Source organism: Equus przewalskii, chromosome 10 (assembly GCF_037783145.1).
Source record: "Equus przewalskii isolate Varuska chromosome 10, EquPr2, whole genome shotgun sequence".
Taxonomy (NCBI): Eukaryota; Metazoa; Chordata; class Mammalia; order Perissodactyla; family Equidae; genus Equus; species Equus przewalskii.
In genome coordinates, this window is record NC_091840.1 from 16,787,610 (window position 1) to 16,806,080 (window position 18,471).

General features: G+C 36.3%; 1 protein-coding gene across 2 annotated transcripts in view; it reads right to left on the minus strand.

Annotated features, from left to right (window-relative positions):
- The window catches only part of EFCAB3 (EF-hand calcium binding domain 3), a 494,329-nt gene that overhangs the window by 97,714 nt on the left and 378,144 nt on the right, over nucleotides 1–18,471 (minus strand). For both annotated transcript variants that reach the window (XM_070561747.1, XM_070561748.1), the window contains 4 exons: nucleotides 10,801–10,854; nucleotides 10,195–10,299; nucleotides 8,400–8,453; nucleotides 7,698–7,802 (listed from right to left, as the gene is read on the minus strand). In XM_070561747.1, coding sequence (XP_070417848.1) covers nucleotides 7,698–7,802; nucleotides 8,400–8,453; nucleotides 10,195–10,299; nucleotides 10,801–10,854 — 318 coding nt within the window. The remainder of the gene's footprint in view (nucleotides 1–7,697; nucleotides 7,803–8,399; nucleotides 8,454–10,194; nucleotides 10,300–10,800; nucleotides 10,855–18,471) is intronic.

Sequence of the window (18,471 nt, forward strand, 5' to 3'; positions counted from 1 at the left end):
AAGGAGTTTTATGCCTGGTCAAGTTGACTAAGATTAAAGTAAATCCAATTACATAAATGAGTTTCAACGTTAAAAATAAGCTGGTACAGAAATTAAAATTGGTTTTCTCTCAAAGGATAATTTTCTTGAACTTTTGGCCGGCTCTATCTCTACCTAAAAGACAGAAAATCTATGTTTTGTTAAAATAATTTCCTATATTCAGAAAGAAAGAGGTCTCTTCTAAAATTTTTTGACTGTGTTGTTTGCTCTTGACTGTCTCTGTTGTCGCTTTAAATGGATACCTGAGCATTGTTTCACAGAGAGAGTTGTTTCCTATTTGAACAAGTATTTTAAAAACTTTTGACATTTTTGACAAGCTTCTCCCTCAAAAATATTCAAATCCTGAATGAAGGCTTTCTTTTGACCTGGTAGAAAGAAGAAAAATTTCTCTGAGGATTTTCAGAGGGCCCCTGAGACTTCTCAAAGAAATTTGTTCTCTCTCTCTTCCTATAAGGAGGAAAATACTAAACTAATTAGACTTATTTGGTCTATTAAACTACATGGGAAGCATTGTTAAATAAGCGATGATAAACTTTCTTAGGTGGTATTATGTGGGTAAATGTTATTGATATAAGTGTTTTGAAAATTATATAGCATTCCTAAAATTCTGATCTGTCCTGGTTATCAGTCATAATTCTAGTTATTATCTAGGAGTGTTGCATGTCACAGAAGTAACCAAGTTTCTCTGTCAATTGTCATTTTTAAGTCTTTTGTTGTTTACAGTTAGTTTTTTACTCTGATGCTTTTTGCTTTTGCAAATATGTCTCATCTTCAGAGGAATTCATGGAAAAGACTCTGACACTTACTCTGGATTACAGTTTTCTGATAAACTTTCAGATCGTAGAACTAAACTGAGTAATAAATTACAGAAATCTAATGGAAAAACTGATGACCTCATAAAACTGCTAACAGAAGATTAAGATCAAGAACCGATTATACAGGACTGAATGAACTGAGGATGATTATAATTTTTTTTTACGACTTTTGTTTGAAATATTGTTTTTGATGTGTTGTTTTGTTTTCTCAGATTTAAGGAAATCTTTTTCTCTTTTCTCTCATGCTAACTATGCCTTATAGCAATTTAGTGAAATTATACCTTTAGGAGCAGAACTGAAACATTTATCTTTTTCTCCCTACCTGATCCCTCCAGAATTTGGAAACTCTTTGTGAGTGAGCATGGTTATTTCATGGCAATATAGTTATTTGCATAAGTTCAATAAGAATCTGTTCTCCTTATAACAGGACACAATTGCTATCTTACCAAAACTTTGACTGGAATGTCATATTTGAGAGAAACATACAGACACAGATATGACAATACTGCCTTTGAGGAATAAGGTTGACTTTCTGGAAATAAAGCCACTTGGAAATATGGGCCTGGTACCTTGCTTTACAGAGAGAGATTCCAGCAATCTTACCTGGTAAGTAAGGAAGCTTGCTTATCTGGCAGGTGCAATGAACCTGAAATATTTTGGGAAATCTCAAGAAAGGAGAGAAATTCACCCAAATCTAAGGTATTGCAGGCAAGGCCTGATGGCACAAATCCTTGGTGTGGCTTTCCTGGCCTCGAGAGGTCTTTAAGGTTCAATCTGAGATTCCTTACAAAATTCCAGCAAAACAGATTTAAGAGCCTATATGATCAATTGCTATTCTTGCTGCACTTATGTAAATAATTGGGCCAAGTTTCTTGAAAGTAAACTTATATTGCAAACCAATTAGTCTTAATTTGACTATCTTTGGTAAAAATGAGGGTGATTTTTAGAGAGAAGAATTATGTTTCAGTGAAAAACTATAATGTGCATTTGTGGACATTAGATCCTAGTTCTGTTAATTGTCTTTGAGGCTTTTTCTACCTGTGAACTGGACTGGATCCTGAATTCTTCTACTGAAATACCTGGTTACAAATCTCGAAACTAATGTTTCCAATTTTTACCTCATTTTCATTTGCAATCATTGAGAATTGACCTGCTCTTTTTCTTGAAGCCTTGTAAACTGAAGCTGAACGACTTGATAGAAATTTGAGATTCCTGTCTGTTGCTGTGTAAGCTGTAAGCCACTCAGAAAGATACCTGAATGCCTGATGACATCATCAGAGACATTTCAAGCTGCAAAAGATGCTTTGACTCTGACATCTAGAAGTCTTCTTGACTGCCTGCCCCCTGGACTCAGGAACTAGTTTATAATTTGCTCCAACCATTAACCTTGCTACCTGCTTCCAACATCACAAGGGAGAGAAGACCACGACTGCATTCTATTGTTTAATTTGGTTTACAAATGAGTCTTACTTAAATGATAAGGATGTTATCAAGCTGGATGTGCTGTCCAGCCTCAAGAATGCCTGCTACTTTGTTAACTCTGCTAACTCAGTAAAAAGATTTCCTTCTACAGGCTTAAGAAATTGCCACGGAAGCAGAAAAATAATATATAGGGTTGCAACAAAAGGGAAAAACAATACTTTTGACAACTTTCTCCCAGTGGCTCATATAGCCTCTACTTGTTGTGCTATATGCCCAAAGTATAATCCAGAGAAGCCACTTCATGACTCACAAGGCCACTTTCCCTTCCTAAGTGACCCTTTGATGTATGACAATTGGACTTTGTCCAAATGCCACCATCTCAAGAATGAAAATGTATTGTAATGATCTGTATGTTCTCACATTATTTTGAGGCTTTTTCCTTGCAGAAGAGCGATGGCTTTAGGTAAATTATTATTGAAAAGAATAAATTCCTGTTTGAGGAATTCCTCCCGAGTTACACAGCGACTGGGAACTCAAATTTATTTGTAATATTTGGGAAATATCGCAGCATTTCCACTGTGCTTACCATCCTCGATCCTCAGGATTGGTAAAAGACCTAACCGCACAACCAAAACTTAATTGGCAAGGTTTCAGAAGCATTTACTCTTTCACAGCCAAAAGCTCTTGTGCTAGTGCTCCTTAATCTTAGATCTACACTTTTTGTAAACATCGGCTGTCTCCTTTTGAAATAATAAAACAGTCTGTGCAATTAGATGAAGAAATATATGAACCAGCTTTGCTTAAGGGATATGTTACATTGTTGTCACGGTCTTATTGATGTGCTTAAAAGAAATGAAAGATTGGTAGCTGATTCTTTCACAGAGAATTCCCAGAACTTAAGGATTATGGACTGTAACCTGAAGAATTTATTTATTAAAAGAGACATCAAATAAGACTCTTTGCAGCCCTGTTGGAAAGGACCACACCAGGAGGAGAAGAAGACGGCATCTGTTGTAGACAGCTGTCCCAAGACTCCTGACTAGGCCTGTATTACCAACATTATATGTCCTCATTTAAACATTTGTTATGCTTAAACTGTATACCTATTTTATAATTTGTTTGGAATATTATTATACTTAAAGAAAGGGATTAATTTGGAACAGACTGGTCTCGAAGGCCAGGAATTTATTGAGTGACTCCTAATGGAACTCAATGGTTATGTGGAACAAGTCTTTGGACTTGGCTACTGCCTGGATGGCTAAGACACTGCACCCTGAGTTTCCTTTAAAAGCAGGGAAGGAGTCAGGCTGAGTTAAAACCTGTTGCCAATCTCCCTCTCGTTAAGGCCAGATGGGCTTGTTCAGAATTCCACTGGTATGGCTATATTTTCAACTATATTTGCTCCTTCTTTGGAGCTAAAAGATGGCATTATTACATATGCAATCTCTGACTAAATTTACTCAAGAAGCCCTTAATGATAGTCAAGCAGGAATACCCTTATTTAAATACTGAAATGTCTTTAATGAGAAGGGCTGTCCTTCAAAACAGGATGGCTTTGGATGTTCTTATTGCATCCCAAGGTGGTACATATACAATCATTCAGACTGGATGCTGTGCTTTTATACGTGATGAATCTTCCAATGTGTCATCTCTGCTAAAATACATGAAGAAGCAAGTGGATGCCTTATGCAATCTGACACCCAGTCTTAAATTGTTTGATTAGCTCCCTTCCGGTATCAGTTCCCTTTTCCGATCCGGATTGGAATTCCTATTTCTACTACTTCTTGGAATTCTTGTACTAGTCATAATATTCAAACTAATTGTTGTTTTCTTTACTCAGTGTTGTAAGAGTAGCATACAAACTAAAGTAATTATTGCTTGATGGCTTGAGATGGTTGATCTGTCTTATAACCCTGGACAAATTTCCTTTTCTGATAGGGACTATGACTAAGAATTCATTTCAGACCAATCCTTTTAAAAATGCTGAGTTATTATTGTTACTGTACTTGTTCTATAATCATATACAATGTAAATGTGAAGTGTCATAGAAAAGCACATATACAATGTTTGTGCAACAATCTAAAATTAATTGGAAATTACATGACATATGAAATGCTTCCTCTGTTAATATATATATAACTCTATGCTTGTCCACTATTTCCCCCCAACGTGGACGACTAGGCAAATAAATGAGATAAAAGCCTAGCACCGAGGGACATGATGGACCCAGGGCAGGCAGCAACCACCCTGGCGCCGAGGGACAATATTTTGATCATCAATGCTTTCTATCAAAAGATTAGAGATCAAAAGGGGAAAATGACAAATTGAAATGGCAAGCAATAGGATATAGTGGAGTATAGGAGGAAGCCATTTGGTGTAAACCTAATTTGGCCTGACTTTGTTTTTCCAAAAGGGCCTGACATGGCCATCGAGCATGCATTGTAGATCTGCTTTAAACATTTCCTATGGCAAGAACAAATGCCCTTAAGATAATGGTGCAAAGTCCCCCCACACTGGCGTTTCCTTAAGGATAAACATCTCTCCCTAGGCTGGGAACTGATTGCTGCACTCACCTTTGACCACCCAGCTCACCTGTGACCACCCAGCTTGAGACAACAGACCTGCCACCCTACTGTGTCCATGGAGACAGTAGACCTACTACCTGCTGTGTCCATCAATCGCTGTGCCCACAGAGCAGTCTTGTGACTACAGTAAAAGGGACATTTCAATCATATGTGAAACATCCTCTTTGGGGGATATAACCACTCTGTAAACCCCACTTCTTTGGTGCCCTTTCTTGCTCCGGGAAGAAAGGCCCCAGGTCATGGTCCTCACATTTTAGCTCAGAATAAACTCACCCAAATTTTCATTTATAGATTGGTTATGGATTATTTTTGTTGACATTATGGTGAGAAAATATAAGATCTCTCAGCAAATTTCAATTATACAATACAGTACTGTTAACCGTAGTCACCATGCTATACATTACATCCCCAAAACTTATTCCTCTTATAACTGGAAGTTTCTACCCTTTGACCAATATCTCCTCATTTCCCTCACCCCCAGCCCCTGGCAACCACCAACATACTTTTTGTGTCTATGAGTTCAGTGTTTTTAGATTTCACATATAAGTTAGACTACACAGTATTTGTCTTTCTCTGTCTGACTTATTTCACCTAGCATAATGCCCTCAAGGTTCATTGATGTTGTTGCAAATAGAGGGATTTCTTTCTATTTTATGCCTGAATAATATTCCATTGTATACATATATATCACATCTTTGTCCATTCACTTTCTATGTGACCTGCTTCTTTCTCTTTGGAAACTTTTAAAATCTATTTCTGGTGTTCTGATATTTCACAACATACTCTGGTGTGGGTCTCTTTCCATTCCTCGTGGTAGGTACTTTGTGAGCCCTTTCAATGTAGAGTCACATTCTTTCAGATCTGGAGATGTTTCTTATATGATTTATTTTATAGTTTTGTCTTCTATTTTCTTTGTGTTCTCTTTTTAGAATTCTTCTATTATTCAGTTCTTGGATTTTTAGGATTGATTTTCTTATCTTTTCTCTCCTATTTTCTACCTGTTTTGTATTTTTCTTCTAATATTCAAATTAATCTTCCAGCCCTTTTATTGAATTTCTACATTTCTACTGTTTTTTTTTCCCCAAGGAGCTTTTTTCTGTTTTCTAAGTGTTTTTTTTCATAGTGCCTTCTATCTTGTTGCATAGCCTCTTTATTTTGTTTCATAACCATGGCCCTGCTCATCTTTATGAGGATATTAGTTAAAATTGTTTTGAATTATTTTCCTGCTTTCCCCTTTGACTACTTCCTCCAACTTCCCTCTTTTTCACTAGTTCTTACTTCTGTCTTTCATGTAAGAGACCTTTCTCATAAGTCATATGGTTTTTGGTTATTTATGTTTAAGACTGAGGTTTTCTTTTGCAGTAGCACAAATATCAGCATCTCTCTGTCCTTTTATTTTTTCAGGTTGCAGATGTCAGTATCTGAAGGAAGGATATTAGAATTCACTGCCAGCATTTAGGCAGGCCAGTGGGAGAAGATGACTTGGGAGATCTCACCATGCAATGTGTCAACTTTCAGTTAATCTCCCTGTTTCAGTAGTGGATTCACTCCCAGCCTTGGCTGAGTCTGATAGCCCAGAGTCTCTCTAGTTTAATCTCTCCAGAGAGAAAGTCTCTATGCTGCATGGATAAGGGATACTTACTTGGCTGTGGAGTGAGCAATTTGATCTTTTCACCTTTTGCTTAGATCAAATTGCTCTTTTAAAAGACTTTCTATCAATTCTTCTATTTTCAGCCATATCCCATACTCCTGACTTTACAGGTAACTAGTGTCTCCACTTCCTGAGCCTTTTACAGTTTTGTGACATGGAGTGGCTTTCTTCTTGTTTGCTTCTCCTCTCTGACTCAGTTTTCACCTTTTATGATCTTTCATTCACTTTCTGTTTTTCAAAATTTAATTGACACCTCATCTGCTATAATGTTCTCTTAGTCTTTGTGGATTATGCCTTTTAATTTCTTTTACATCCTTTCAGTATTTTAGAAAGTGGCAAAGATAAATGCAAATATTTAGTTTGTAATATTTATCCAGAAGCTCAAGATATATAGCTCTATTTTATCTACTCAACTAGATTATGAACTTTTTAAGTTCAAGGACTGTTTTATTTTGAGCTATAAGATTCTGACATGTATCTTCATATCGCCTGAATATAGAAAAATGCCTTAAATATAGAAATTATTTAATAAACATAATTAGATTTTTTAAATGAAAAATCTAATTAATTATTTTATCTTTTAAATATTTTAAAAACATTTTCATATCTTCACAGTCATCATTTTGTTTATCTTCACCATCATCATTGTAGATAAGCATTATTATCCTAATTTCACAGATGGATTATATCTGAATTATTGATTAGATCAGGTGAAATTAATAAAGGATTTCCCCACATAATGTGAATATCACAGTGTACTCTATACTTTATTATCATGAGATTATAAATGATTCCCCAAACTTGCCATGGTCAGGTATGTCTCTTTGCCTTTTTCAGTGCTTTTATTTTTAGTTTTTGCCACTTCCTACTGTCAAAACTTTCAGGTCCATTGGAAATAATATCCATTCTGTGAAGCCTTAGAGTCCAGGAATAGTCAATGTCTCCTTTGCGCTTTTAGAGAAGTACATATTTATTAATATTATAGCATGCATCACAGTGCATAGCATTTGTTTTTGTTTTTGTTTTGGAATGTGCTGTCCCTCTCTACACTGAGTACTTTTAGGACCTGGACTTTGTCTTATTCATCTTTGTGACTCAGAGCCTAGTATAATGTCTAGTACCTAATGGCAACCAATTAAGTTTTATTGGATGAATGAATATCTCATTGGTAAATTAAATGCTTACCATCAATTGGCAAACTTTTCATCAATACAGAGTTTTCTTTCAGTTGGAGTCTTAACCCTATGTTTTTCAGAATATTTTCCAGGTCATCATAGTTAATTTCATCCCCTTAAAAAAGAAAATAATGGTAAAAGGTGAAATTTCAAACTTCAAATAATAGTAGTAGTAGTAGTAGTAGTAGTAATAAAATCAACCATGTTTGTGTATCATTATTCTCAAATATAGGATATAAAGTAATGGAAACATTTAATGTTGTCTAATTACATAGAATCAGAAGAAGGATTCAGAAATAGAATTTCTTTCTGGTAAAAGGGAGTTCTTCGATGTCGGGAACAAAGAACAAACACAGCACACAGAAAGCTAGTGTTTCTGCAACAGTCCACTAAATTTGCAGGTACAAACGATTCTGCCAGCAAGTAATATTTGCTCTGCTGTTTTATTTTTGCCTGAATTATGAGCTTGTTCACAATGGTCATATTACCTGTATGTGTAATTTGCCCTGCCATTTTGCTATTAGAACAGTAGAAAAAGAAATTCTATTATTGAAAAACTCCAAAGAATAGAGGCATTGTTATTTAGGCTTTACACTGTGGCCTTTTAAATAAGTTGTAAGTAACAACTGATTGTAATAATGAATAACATTTAGTTTATTAAGTATTAATAGATTATTTTTCTTATGCCTTCTCATCATTTCTTCTCACTCACCTAGCAGTTCATGTAGTTCATCCAGAAGTTTGTCCAGTTTAACTCTTCTCTCATCTACAAGACAAGACAAAATTCAGATAGAGTCTTGTTATGGGCTTGTGTTCCCTCAAATTCATATGTTGAAGCCCAAACCCCCAGTGTGACTGTAATTGGAGATAAGATCCTGAGCAGACTAATACAGGTCCCAATTACATAAAATTCTTAAACTGTGAAGTAAAGTGTAAGGATTTAGCAGTTGCCTAGAGTTTTTTTTTCTAATTAGATATTTTAATTTTCACACTATATAAACATAAGTTTGAAAAAAGAAAAACAATCTAAATATGATAAATACATTTATTCTATACATTCAACTTTTCCTTTCTGTGTTCTTCACTTGTTAGAATGGAAGAGAAGAAAAAGAAGAGAAATAATTTTCATTTTTTGTTTGTTTCTTATTTCAGCTTTATTGAGGTATAATTGACAAATAAAATTGCAAGATATTTAAAGTGCACATCATGGTGATTTAATATATGTATACATTGTGAAAGGATTCCCCCATCTAGTTAATGAACACAACTATTATCTCACATATGTATCTTTCTCTTGATGAGAACATTTAAGTTCTACTCTCTTAGTAAATTTCAGTTATACAATACAGTGTTATTGACTATAGTTACTACGTTTTATAGAGCATTGCATTAAAGCATATAAATTTATTTAAAGTATTTTTACTTTCTGTTCTTTGGATCCCTTTGGTTTATTGTTGTGTCTTTGTTTCTTTGGTTGTATTTTTAAAACTCAGCTCTTGGTAACCTTCACAGAACATAGGCTGTAATATTTATTTTGAGACATTCAGTTAGACTGTCCTCTAGATAATTTAGGGTGGGGCCATATTCCAACTCCAACAGGAGCTTTACATTGTTTTGTTTAGCTCATGTTTTACACACAGAGTTGTGAAAAAAGGATTAGAGGGGACAAGAAATAGGAGACTATCTATTTGGCAAGCAGAAAATCTTGATTTCAAGAATGATTGGACCATATTAGATACACTTAGGTAAGCCAGTACTTCTGGGGTGCTTATAAAACTATTAATCAATCTACAGAATCCTCTCAGGATGCTAAAGAAGTTAAGATGCTTAAGATACTAAGAGCTAAATAGAGTGCTTTGATCAGATACTGTTGCTAAAAGTCATGCAAAAAGCTATTAATTCCAGATAAGTATATTAATATATATATTTCTCTATATTGTAAAGGTAAGCTCTTTTAACCAAATTAACTGTGGTGGGGGTTGCTTATTTAAAATGAAGATTCATGGGCTCTACCCTAGACCTAATTGATCATAATCTTGATGGTGTGGGTAATTTCTATGCAATCTAAATCTTGACATTTGTGAATTTACTAAGTGTAATTGTTAGGTATATGTTACATATATTTTACAGTAGTACAAATAACATTTAACAGTTTCCAGCACTTTCTTTTTTCCCCTTCTATTTGTTATTCTCTGAATTCTCTCATAATTTTCTCTTCCCACCCCTCAAATGTATTTTTGCTTTATTTTATAATTTATTTACTTGATCCCAACACTGACCATCATCTCATTTGGTATTTTCTCGCATAGGAACTCTGCAAGCAGCAATATAAGCAATTATTGATATTTTATCTGAGGTTAATATTAAGAGACAATATATCTCCATTCTTTAGGAGTGAGTCTCTATAGACTTTTGGCTTCTTCCATGATATTAACAACCATACTTGAGATGTTCTCACTGAGAAACAAGAATTTTCTTAAAGGTCAATGTGTACTTGAAATACTCACTATCAATCGGCAGGCGACTGCACAGTTCATCGACTTCGTCCTCTTCAAGAGGGAATCCCATGTTTTCAAGAGCATCATCTATTTTATTGACATTAACCTTTCCTCCTTAAGAAAACAAGGGATAAGAATAAAAGAAATATGTATTTATGCCAAAGAGGGAAAAAAATCCTTGGTGATATCAACCAACCAACACAAACAGGAAGTAAAAAGCAATGGCATGATGAAGTTTTTGAAGTGATCAAAAGAACTAGCTGAGGATTAGGAATAGAAAAATTCTCCTTGTCAATGTTCCAGGAAACACTGTTAGAACAGTTTCTAGGATGAGTTTACCCAGAAGAGAACAGGCAAGACTACTGAATTATTGCAACAAGACAACCAATGCACAAATTTCTTACCATTAAGTAAGACTTGAGATTTGCCACAGTGACAAAATAGTGTAGGCTATTTCCCCAAATGTGATGGTGTACAACTAAGAATGAGAGCTCATAAAAAAGCCAGAGTAACACGATTATCAATCTAATCATTGAGAACTAAGAGAGATGTTAGAAAAGTAAATGCAACAGCTTGAAGATCTGTTTTCTCTTCCTTGGCATGCTTCTCACTCACCTCTGTAGGTCTTCACTCCATCCATCAACCTATTTTTATACACCATCTTATGATCTGTAAGATAAGAGTCAATTTAATTCACCAAGAAGTGGAAATCCAGAAAGACAGTAATATTTAGTTATTTGTAAATTCTTATAAAGGTTTATTAGTTATAATCCAAAGAAGAAGGGAACAAAGAAATGAATAAGGGGGCCGGCTCCGTGGCCGAGTGGTTAAGTTTGCGTGCTCCGCTGTGGTGGCCCAGGGTTCACATCCTGGGCGCGGACATGGCACCGCTCGTCAGGCCACGTTGAGGTGGCGTCCCACATCCCACAACTAGAAGGACCTACCTGCAACTAAGATATACAACTATGTACCGGGGGGGTTTGGGAAATACAGCAGGAAAAAAAAAAAGGAAGATTGGCAACAGTTGTTAGCCCAGGTGCCACTCTTTAAAAAAAAAAAAAGAAATGAATAGGATTCTCAAGGTTAACTATTCATTCCCTGGCATCTGATGTACTATTAGTGCAACTCTAATATGTTGAAACATAAATCTTTTTCTTTTCTTTTTTTCTAAAGTGTACCTTCCTTCTTTTCTACAACTCTTCTGACTATCACCTTTTCTTATCTTTAGATTTAGACATATTTTAGATGTTGGTTCCAACATTTAAACCTGTTTATTCATGATAGCAGTACCTCAAAGAGAGCATCACTCCCAAATTAAGAATTCAATGGTAAGGACAGGATATTTTATTCAGAATTGGCTTTTTCTACATTTATTTTCCTCAATTTTAAAAAATTGAGATATAATTGACATATAGCGTGAATAAGTTTAGGGCAAACAAGATATTGATTTGATAAATTTTTTTCTTTTTTTAAAATTGTTTTTTTATTGCAGTAACAGTGGTTTATAACATTATATAAATTTTAGGTGTGCATGATTATATATTTCAATTTCTGTGTAGGTTATAACATGTTCACTACCCAAAGGCTAATTACAATCCATCACTACACACATGTGCCTAATCACCCCTTTCACCCTCCTCCCTCCCTGCTTCCCCTATGGTAACCACAAATCTAGTCTCTGTTTCTATGTGTTTGTTTGTTGTTTTTATCTTCTACGTAGTGAGATCATATGGTATTTGACTTTCTCCCGCTGACTTATTTCACTTAACATAATACTCTCAAGGTCCGTTCATGTTGTCACAAATGGCTGGATTTCATCATTTCTTATGGCTGAGTAGTAGTCCATTGTGTATATATACCACATCTTCTTTATCCATTTGTCCCTTGATGGGCACCTAGGTTGCTTCCAAGTCTTGGCTACTGTGAATAATGCTGCGATGAACATAGAGGTGCATATATCTTTACACATTTGTGTTTTCCTGTTTTCTGGCTAAATACCCAGCAGTGGAATAGCTGGATCATATGGTAGATCTATTTTAATTTTTCGAGGACTCTCCATACTGTTTCCCATAGCGGGTGCATCAGTTTGCACTCCCACCAGCAGTGTATGAGGGTTCCTTTCTCTCTACATCCTCTCCAACTTATTGTTTCCTGTCTTGTTAATTATAGCCATTCTGATGGAGTGAGGCGATATCTCATTGCGGTTTTGATTTGCATTTCCCTGTTGATGTTGAACATCTTTTCATAGGCCTGTTGGCCATCTGTATATCTTCTTTGGAGAAACGTCTGCTCAGATCTTTTGCCAATTTTTTAATGGGTTGCTACTTTTTTTTGTTGCTGAGATGTATGGGTTCTTTATATATTTTGGATATTAACCCCTTATCAGATACATGGTTTGCAAATATCTTCTCCAAGTTGTTAGGTTGTCTTTTCATTTTGTTGATGGTTTCCTTTCCTGTGCGGAAGCTTTTTAGTTTGATGTAGTCCTGTTTATTTTTTTATTGTTTCTTTTGCCCAGTCAGACATGGTACTTGAAAATATGCTGCTAAGACTGATGTCAAAGAGTGTACTGCCTATGTTTTCTTCTAGAAGTTCAATGGTTCCAGGTCCTACATTCAAGGCTTTACTCTATTTTGAGTTAATTTTTGTGTATGGTGTAACATAGTGGTCTGGTTTCATTCTTTTGCATGTGGCTGTCCAGTTTTCCCAACACCATTTATTGAACAGACTTTCCTTGCTCCATTGTATGTTCTGGGCTCCCTTGTCGAAAATTAGCCGTCCATAGTTGTGTGGGTTTATTTCTGGGATCTCAATTCTGTTCCATTGATCTCTGTGTCTGTTTTTGTGCCAGTACCATGCTGTTTTGGCTACTATAGCTTTGTAGTATATTTTGAAATCAGGGAGTGTGATACCTCCAGCTTTGTTCTTTTTTCTCAGGATTCCTTTGGCTATTCAGGGTCTTTTCCTGTTACATATAAATTTTAGGACTCTTTGTCCTATATCTGTGAAAAATGTTGTTGGAACTTTGATAGGGATTGCATTGAATCTGTAGATTGCTTTAGGAAGTATGGCTATTTTAATTATGTTAATTCTTCTAATCCAAGAGCATGGAATATCTTTCCATTTCAGTGTCTTCTTCAATTTCTTTCAACAATGTTTTATAGTTTTCAGTGTGCAGATCTTTCACCTCTTTGATTAAGTTTATTCCTATATATTTTATTCTTTTTGTTGCATTTGTAAATGGGATTGCATTCTTAATTTCTCTTTCTGCTACTTTGTTGTTAGTGCATAGAAATGCAACTGATTTTTGTATGTTGATCTTGTATCCTGCAACATGACCATATTCATTTATTATTTCTAAAAGTTTTTTAGTGGATTCTTTAGGGTTTTCTATATATAAAATCATGCCATCTGCAAATTGTGACAGTTTCACTTCTTCCTTTCCAGTTTGGTTCCCTTTTATTTCTTTTTCTTGCCTAATTGCTCTGGCTAAGACTTCCAATACTCTGGTAAATAAGAATGGTAGAAGTGGGTATCCTTGTCTGGTTCCTGTTCTTAGAGGGATGGCTTTCAGTTTTTCTCCAATGAGAATGATATTAGCTGTAGGTTTGTCAAATACAGCTTTATTATGTCGAGGTACTTTCCTTCTATACCCATTCTATTCAGAGTTTTTTCATAAATGGATGCTGCATCTTGTCAAATGCTTTCTCTACATCTATTGAGATGATCATGTGATTTTTACTCTTCATATTGTTAATGTAGTATACCATGTTGATTGATTTGTGGATACTGAACCATCCCTGCATTCCTGGAATAAATCCCACTTGATCATGGTGTATGATTTTTTAAATGTATTGTTGTATACAATTTTCTATTATTTTGTTGAGGATTTTTGCATCAATGTTCATCTGTGACATTGGTCTGTAATTTTCTTTTTTTGTGTTGTCCTTGTCTGGTTTTGGTATCAGGGTAATATTGGCCTTGTAGAATGAGTTAGGGATCTTCCCCTCTTCAATTTTTTGGAAGAACTTGAGAAGGATAGGTATTAAGTCTTCTTTGAATGTTTGGTAGAATTCACCAGGGAAGCTCTCTGGTCCTCGGCTTTTATTTTTGGGGAGGTTTTTGATTATTGTTTTGATCTCCTTGCTGGTGACTGGTGTATTCAAATTCTCTATTTATTCTTGGTTCAGTTTTGGTAGGTTGTATGATTCTAAGAATTAATCCATTTCTTCTAGATTATCCAATTTGTTGGCATATAGCTTTTTGTAGTATTCTCTTATAATCTTTTGTATTTATGAGGTGTCCATTGTCACTTTTCCTCTTTCATTTCTGATTTTATTTATTTGAGTCTTCTCTCTTTTTTTTCTTGGTGAGTCTAGCTAAAGGTTTGTCAATTTTGTTTACCTTTTCAAAGAACCAGCTCTTGGTTTCATTGATTTTTCTATTGTTTTTTTTTTAGTCTCTATTTCATTTATTTATGCTCTGATTTTTATTATTTCTTTCCTTCTTCTGATTTGGGGTTTTGTTTGTTCTTCTTTTTCCAGTTCCTTTAGGTGCACCGTTAGATTGTTTATTTGGGATTTTTCTTGTTTGTTGAGGTAGGCCTGTATTGGTATAAACTTCTCTCTTAGAACTGCTTTTTCTGTATCCCATAGATTTTGTCATGTTGTATTTTCATTTTCATTTGTCTCTGGGTAGTTTTTGATTTCTCCATTGACTCAATAGTTGTTTGGTAGCATTTTGTTTAATCCCCACATATCTGTGCCTTTTCTTCCTTAAGTTGATTTCTAGTTTCATACTGCTGTGGTCAGAAAAGATGCTTGGTATTACTTCTTAAATTTATTTAAGAAATCTTCTTCAATTTATTGAGACTTGGTTTTTGGCCTATTATGTGATCAATCCTGGAGAATGTTCCATGAGCATTTGAAAAGAATGCTTATCCTGTGGTTTTTGAATGGAATGTTCTATATATATGTCTACTAAGTCCATCTGGTCTAAGGTGTTATTTAAGGCCAATGTTTCCTTATTGTTCTTGTATTTGGATGATCTATCCATTGGTGTAAGTGGAATGTTAAAGTCCCCTACTATTATTGTGTTACTGTCTATTTCTCCTTTTTTGTCTGTTAATAATTGCTTTATATATTTAGGTGCTCCTATGTTGGGTGTATACATATTTACAAGTGTTATATCCTCTTGTTGGACTGTTCCTTTTATCATTATGTAGTGCCCTTTTTTATCTCTTGTTACAGTTTTTGTCTTAAAGTCAATTTTGTCTGACGTAAGTATTGCTACCCCAGCTTTCTTTTCTTTGCCATTTTCATGGAGTATCTTTTTCCGTCCCTTCACTTTCAGTTTGTAAGTGTCTTTAGGTCTGAAGTGTGTCTTTTGTATACATTATATATATGGGTCTTGTTTTTTTTTTATCCAATTGGCCACCCTCTGCCTTTTGATTTGAGCATTTAGTCCATTGACATTTAAAGTAGCTACTGATAAATATGTACTTATTGCCATTTTGTTACTGTTTTTCCTGGGTGTTTTAGTAGTTCTTCTCTTGCTCTCTCCTCTTGTTGTTTGATGGCTTTCTTTAGTATTATATTTGGGTTCCTTTCTCTTAATTATTTGTTTATTTATTATAGGTTTCTGGTTTGTGATTACTATGAGGTTCATATATAATAATCTACGTCTATAGCAATCTATATCGAGTTGATGGTCTCTTTAATTTGACCTCTTTCTGAAAGCTCTACTCATTTAATCCTCTCCTCCCACATTTTATGTTTTTGATATCATATCTAACTTCTTATTTTGTGTGAGTATCCATTACCCTCTTACCATTGAAATAGGTAATTTGGTACACTTGTCTTTTGACCTTCATGTTATCTGCATAGGTGGTTGATCTGCTACTTTTACTGTATTCTTGCCTTTACCAGTGATTTTATTGTCTTTTGTTTGGACAATTTTCTTATTCCTATTGCGGTCTTCTCTTTCCCACTTAAATAAGTACTTTTAGCATTTCTTGCAAAACTGTTTTCTTGGTGATAACTCCTTTAATTTTTGCTTGTCTGGGAAACTGTTTATCTTTCATTCCATTCTGAATGATAATCTTGCTGGGTAGAGTATTCTTGGCTGTAGGTTTTTTCCCTTCAATACTTTAAATATATTGTGCTACTCCCTTCTATCCTGTAAGGTTTCTGTTGAGAAGTCAGCTGACAGCCTTATGGGGTTTCCTTTGTATGTCATTTGTTGCCTTTCCCTTGTGGCTTTTAGGATTCTCTCTTTATCTTTAATTTTGGACATTTTAATTATAATGTGTCTTGGTGTGGGCCTCTTTGGGTTTGTCTTATTTGGTGCTCTCTGTGCTTCCTGTACCTGGATATCTGTTTTCTTCTTTAGGTTAGGAAAGTTTTCAGCTATTATTTCTTCAAATAGATTCTCTGCCCCTTTGTCTCTCTCTTCTCCTTCTGGAATGCCTATAATACGAATGTTAGTGTGCTTTATGCTGTCCCAGAATTCCCTTAGACTGTTCTCATTCTTTTTAATTCTTCTTTCTTTTATTTGTTCAGCTTGGTTGATTTCCTCTAGTCTTTTGTCCAGCTCGCTGATCCATTATTCTGTACCATCTACTCTGCTATTGAGTCCCTCTAGTGAATTTTTCATTTCCAGTATTGTATTCTCTATTTCTGATTGGTTCTTCTTCATATTTTCCAGTTCTTTGTTGATGTTCTCACCATGTTCATCCATTCTTCTCCCAAGATCAGTGAGCATCCTTATGACTTTTTGTTTGAACTCTTTGTCAGGTAGATTGTTTATTTCTGCTTCATTTAGTTCTTTTTTTCTGGGGTTTTGTCCTGTTCCCTTGCTTGGAATGTATTCCTTTGTCTCCTCATTTTATCTCTTTCTCTGTGCTTATATCTGTGTCAGGTGGGTCAGCTAGGTCTCCTGATCTTGGAGAAATGGCCTTATGTAGAAGACCCCTTTTGAGGCCCAGCAGTGTGCTTCCTTCTTGTTACCAGTTCCAAATGTTCCAGGAGTGACCCCTGTGTGGGTTATGTGTGTCCTTCTATTTTGGCAAGGTTGCTCTCGCTGCAGGTGCACAGGGAATCTAGACTGTCCCCTTGACTGGCTGGATGTAGTGCTCAGCTGCATGTGGCTGCTGTGGACCCTTCAGTCAGTTTACCAAGTTTGAGGAGCCTCAGCACAGTTGGCTGCAAGGTCTAATAGCACATTCCTGTTGCACTTTTTTTGTTAACTGAGTAGGCCCCCAGTGTGGCTGGTTGTCAGGTTCAGGGGCTTACAATTGCCGTAGGCATCCAGCCTATAAGGCTGTTGTCAGCTCTCTCAGGATTGCAGCGGAGTGGAGCTGACCCCAGGCATGCGAGTACCTAATTGTTTCAGGCTTTGGAAGGTGGGGTGGATCCCCTATGTGGTTGTTTTGGAGGCACAGGTCTTCTGCCACAGATAAGTCCCACACCCCACAGGTCCACATCCACCATCAACACAGTCCTAGCCCATACATAATTCCCAACCCCCTGGAGCAGACCCAGTCACCCCACTGCAGAGGCCCCTACATGCTCCACCAATGCCCCACACTCTCCACCAGCTCCTCATGCATGCCCTGCCCCACAGAGGCAGACCCATTGCCTGCCTGCAGAGGATCCAGGCACCCAGTCTATGCAGGCTGAAAAGTTTCCTGAGGGCGTGCTGTTCAGTGGGGCGAGTCCCTAGGGCGTCTGCCTGCCCTGGCTGAGCTGGATTAAATCTGCACTCTAGTGGGAGGGGCAGGCCCTGGGCTAACAGGCCAGGGGAAGAACTCCAAGAGTGTCTGCCAGCATCTCTGTCAGCATACCTGTACTAGGTCACAATAATGGCTGCTGCCAATGTCTCAGTCCCTGGAGAGGTCTCACCCCTCACCAAGATGCACCTGGAACTTATCAGGTGGGTCTCTTTTCACCAAAGGACCGTGCACCTTTCTTTCTGTTGAAATAGGTGAATTTGTGCATGGGCCCTGTAACAGCTGGAGATTTTTCCACTTAGTCCAACAGCTTTTCTAAGGGTATTCCCCATTATAGTTAATAGCCAGCAAAGCCAGATATTATAAGACTCATGTCAGTTGTGCTGAGTCTGAGGGATGCTTATAGTGGCTATACTCCCCTGCTCAGGTCCCCCACTCTTCCAGGGAAGGCTGTGTATCTTAGGATTGCTCCTGGCCAGCCAGCCATGAAGCTCTGTGGCTTGCAAAGGTGGCTTTTTCTCTCCAGACAGGAATTTCTGCCTCTTCCGCATTAGTCA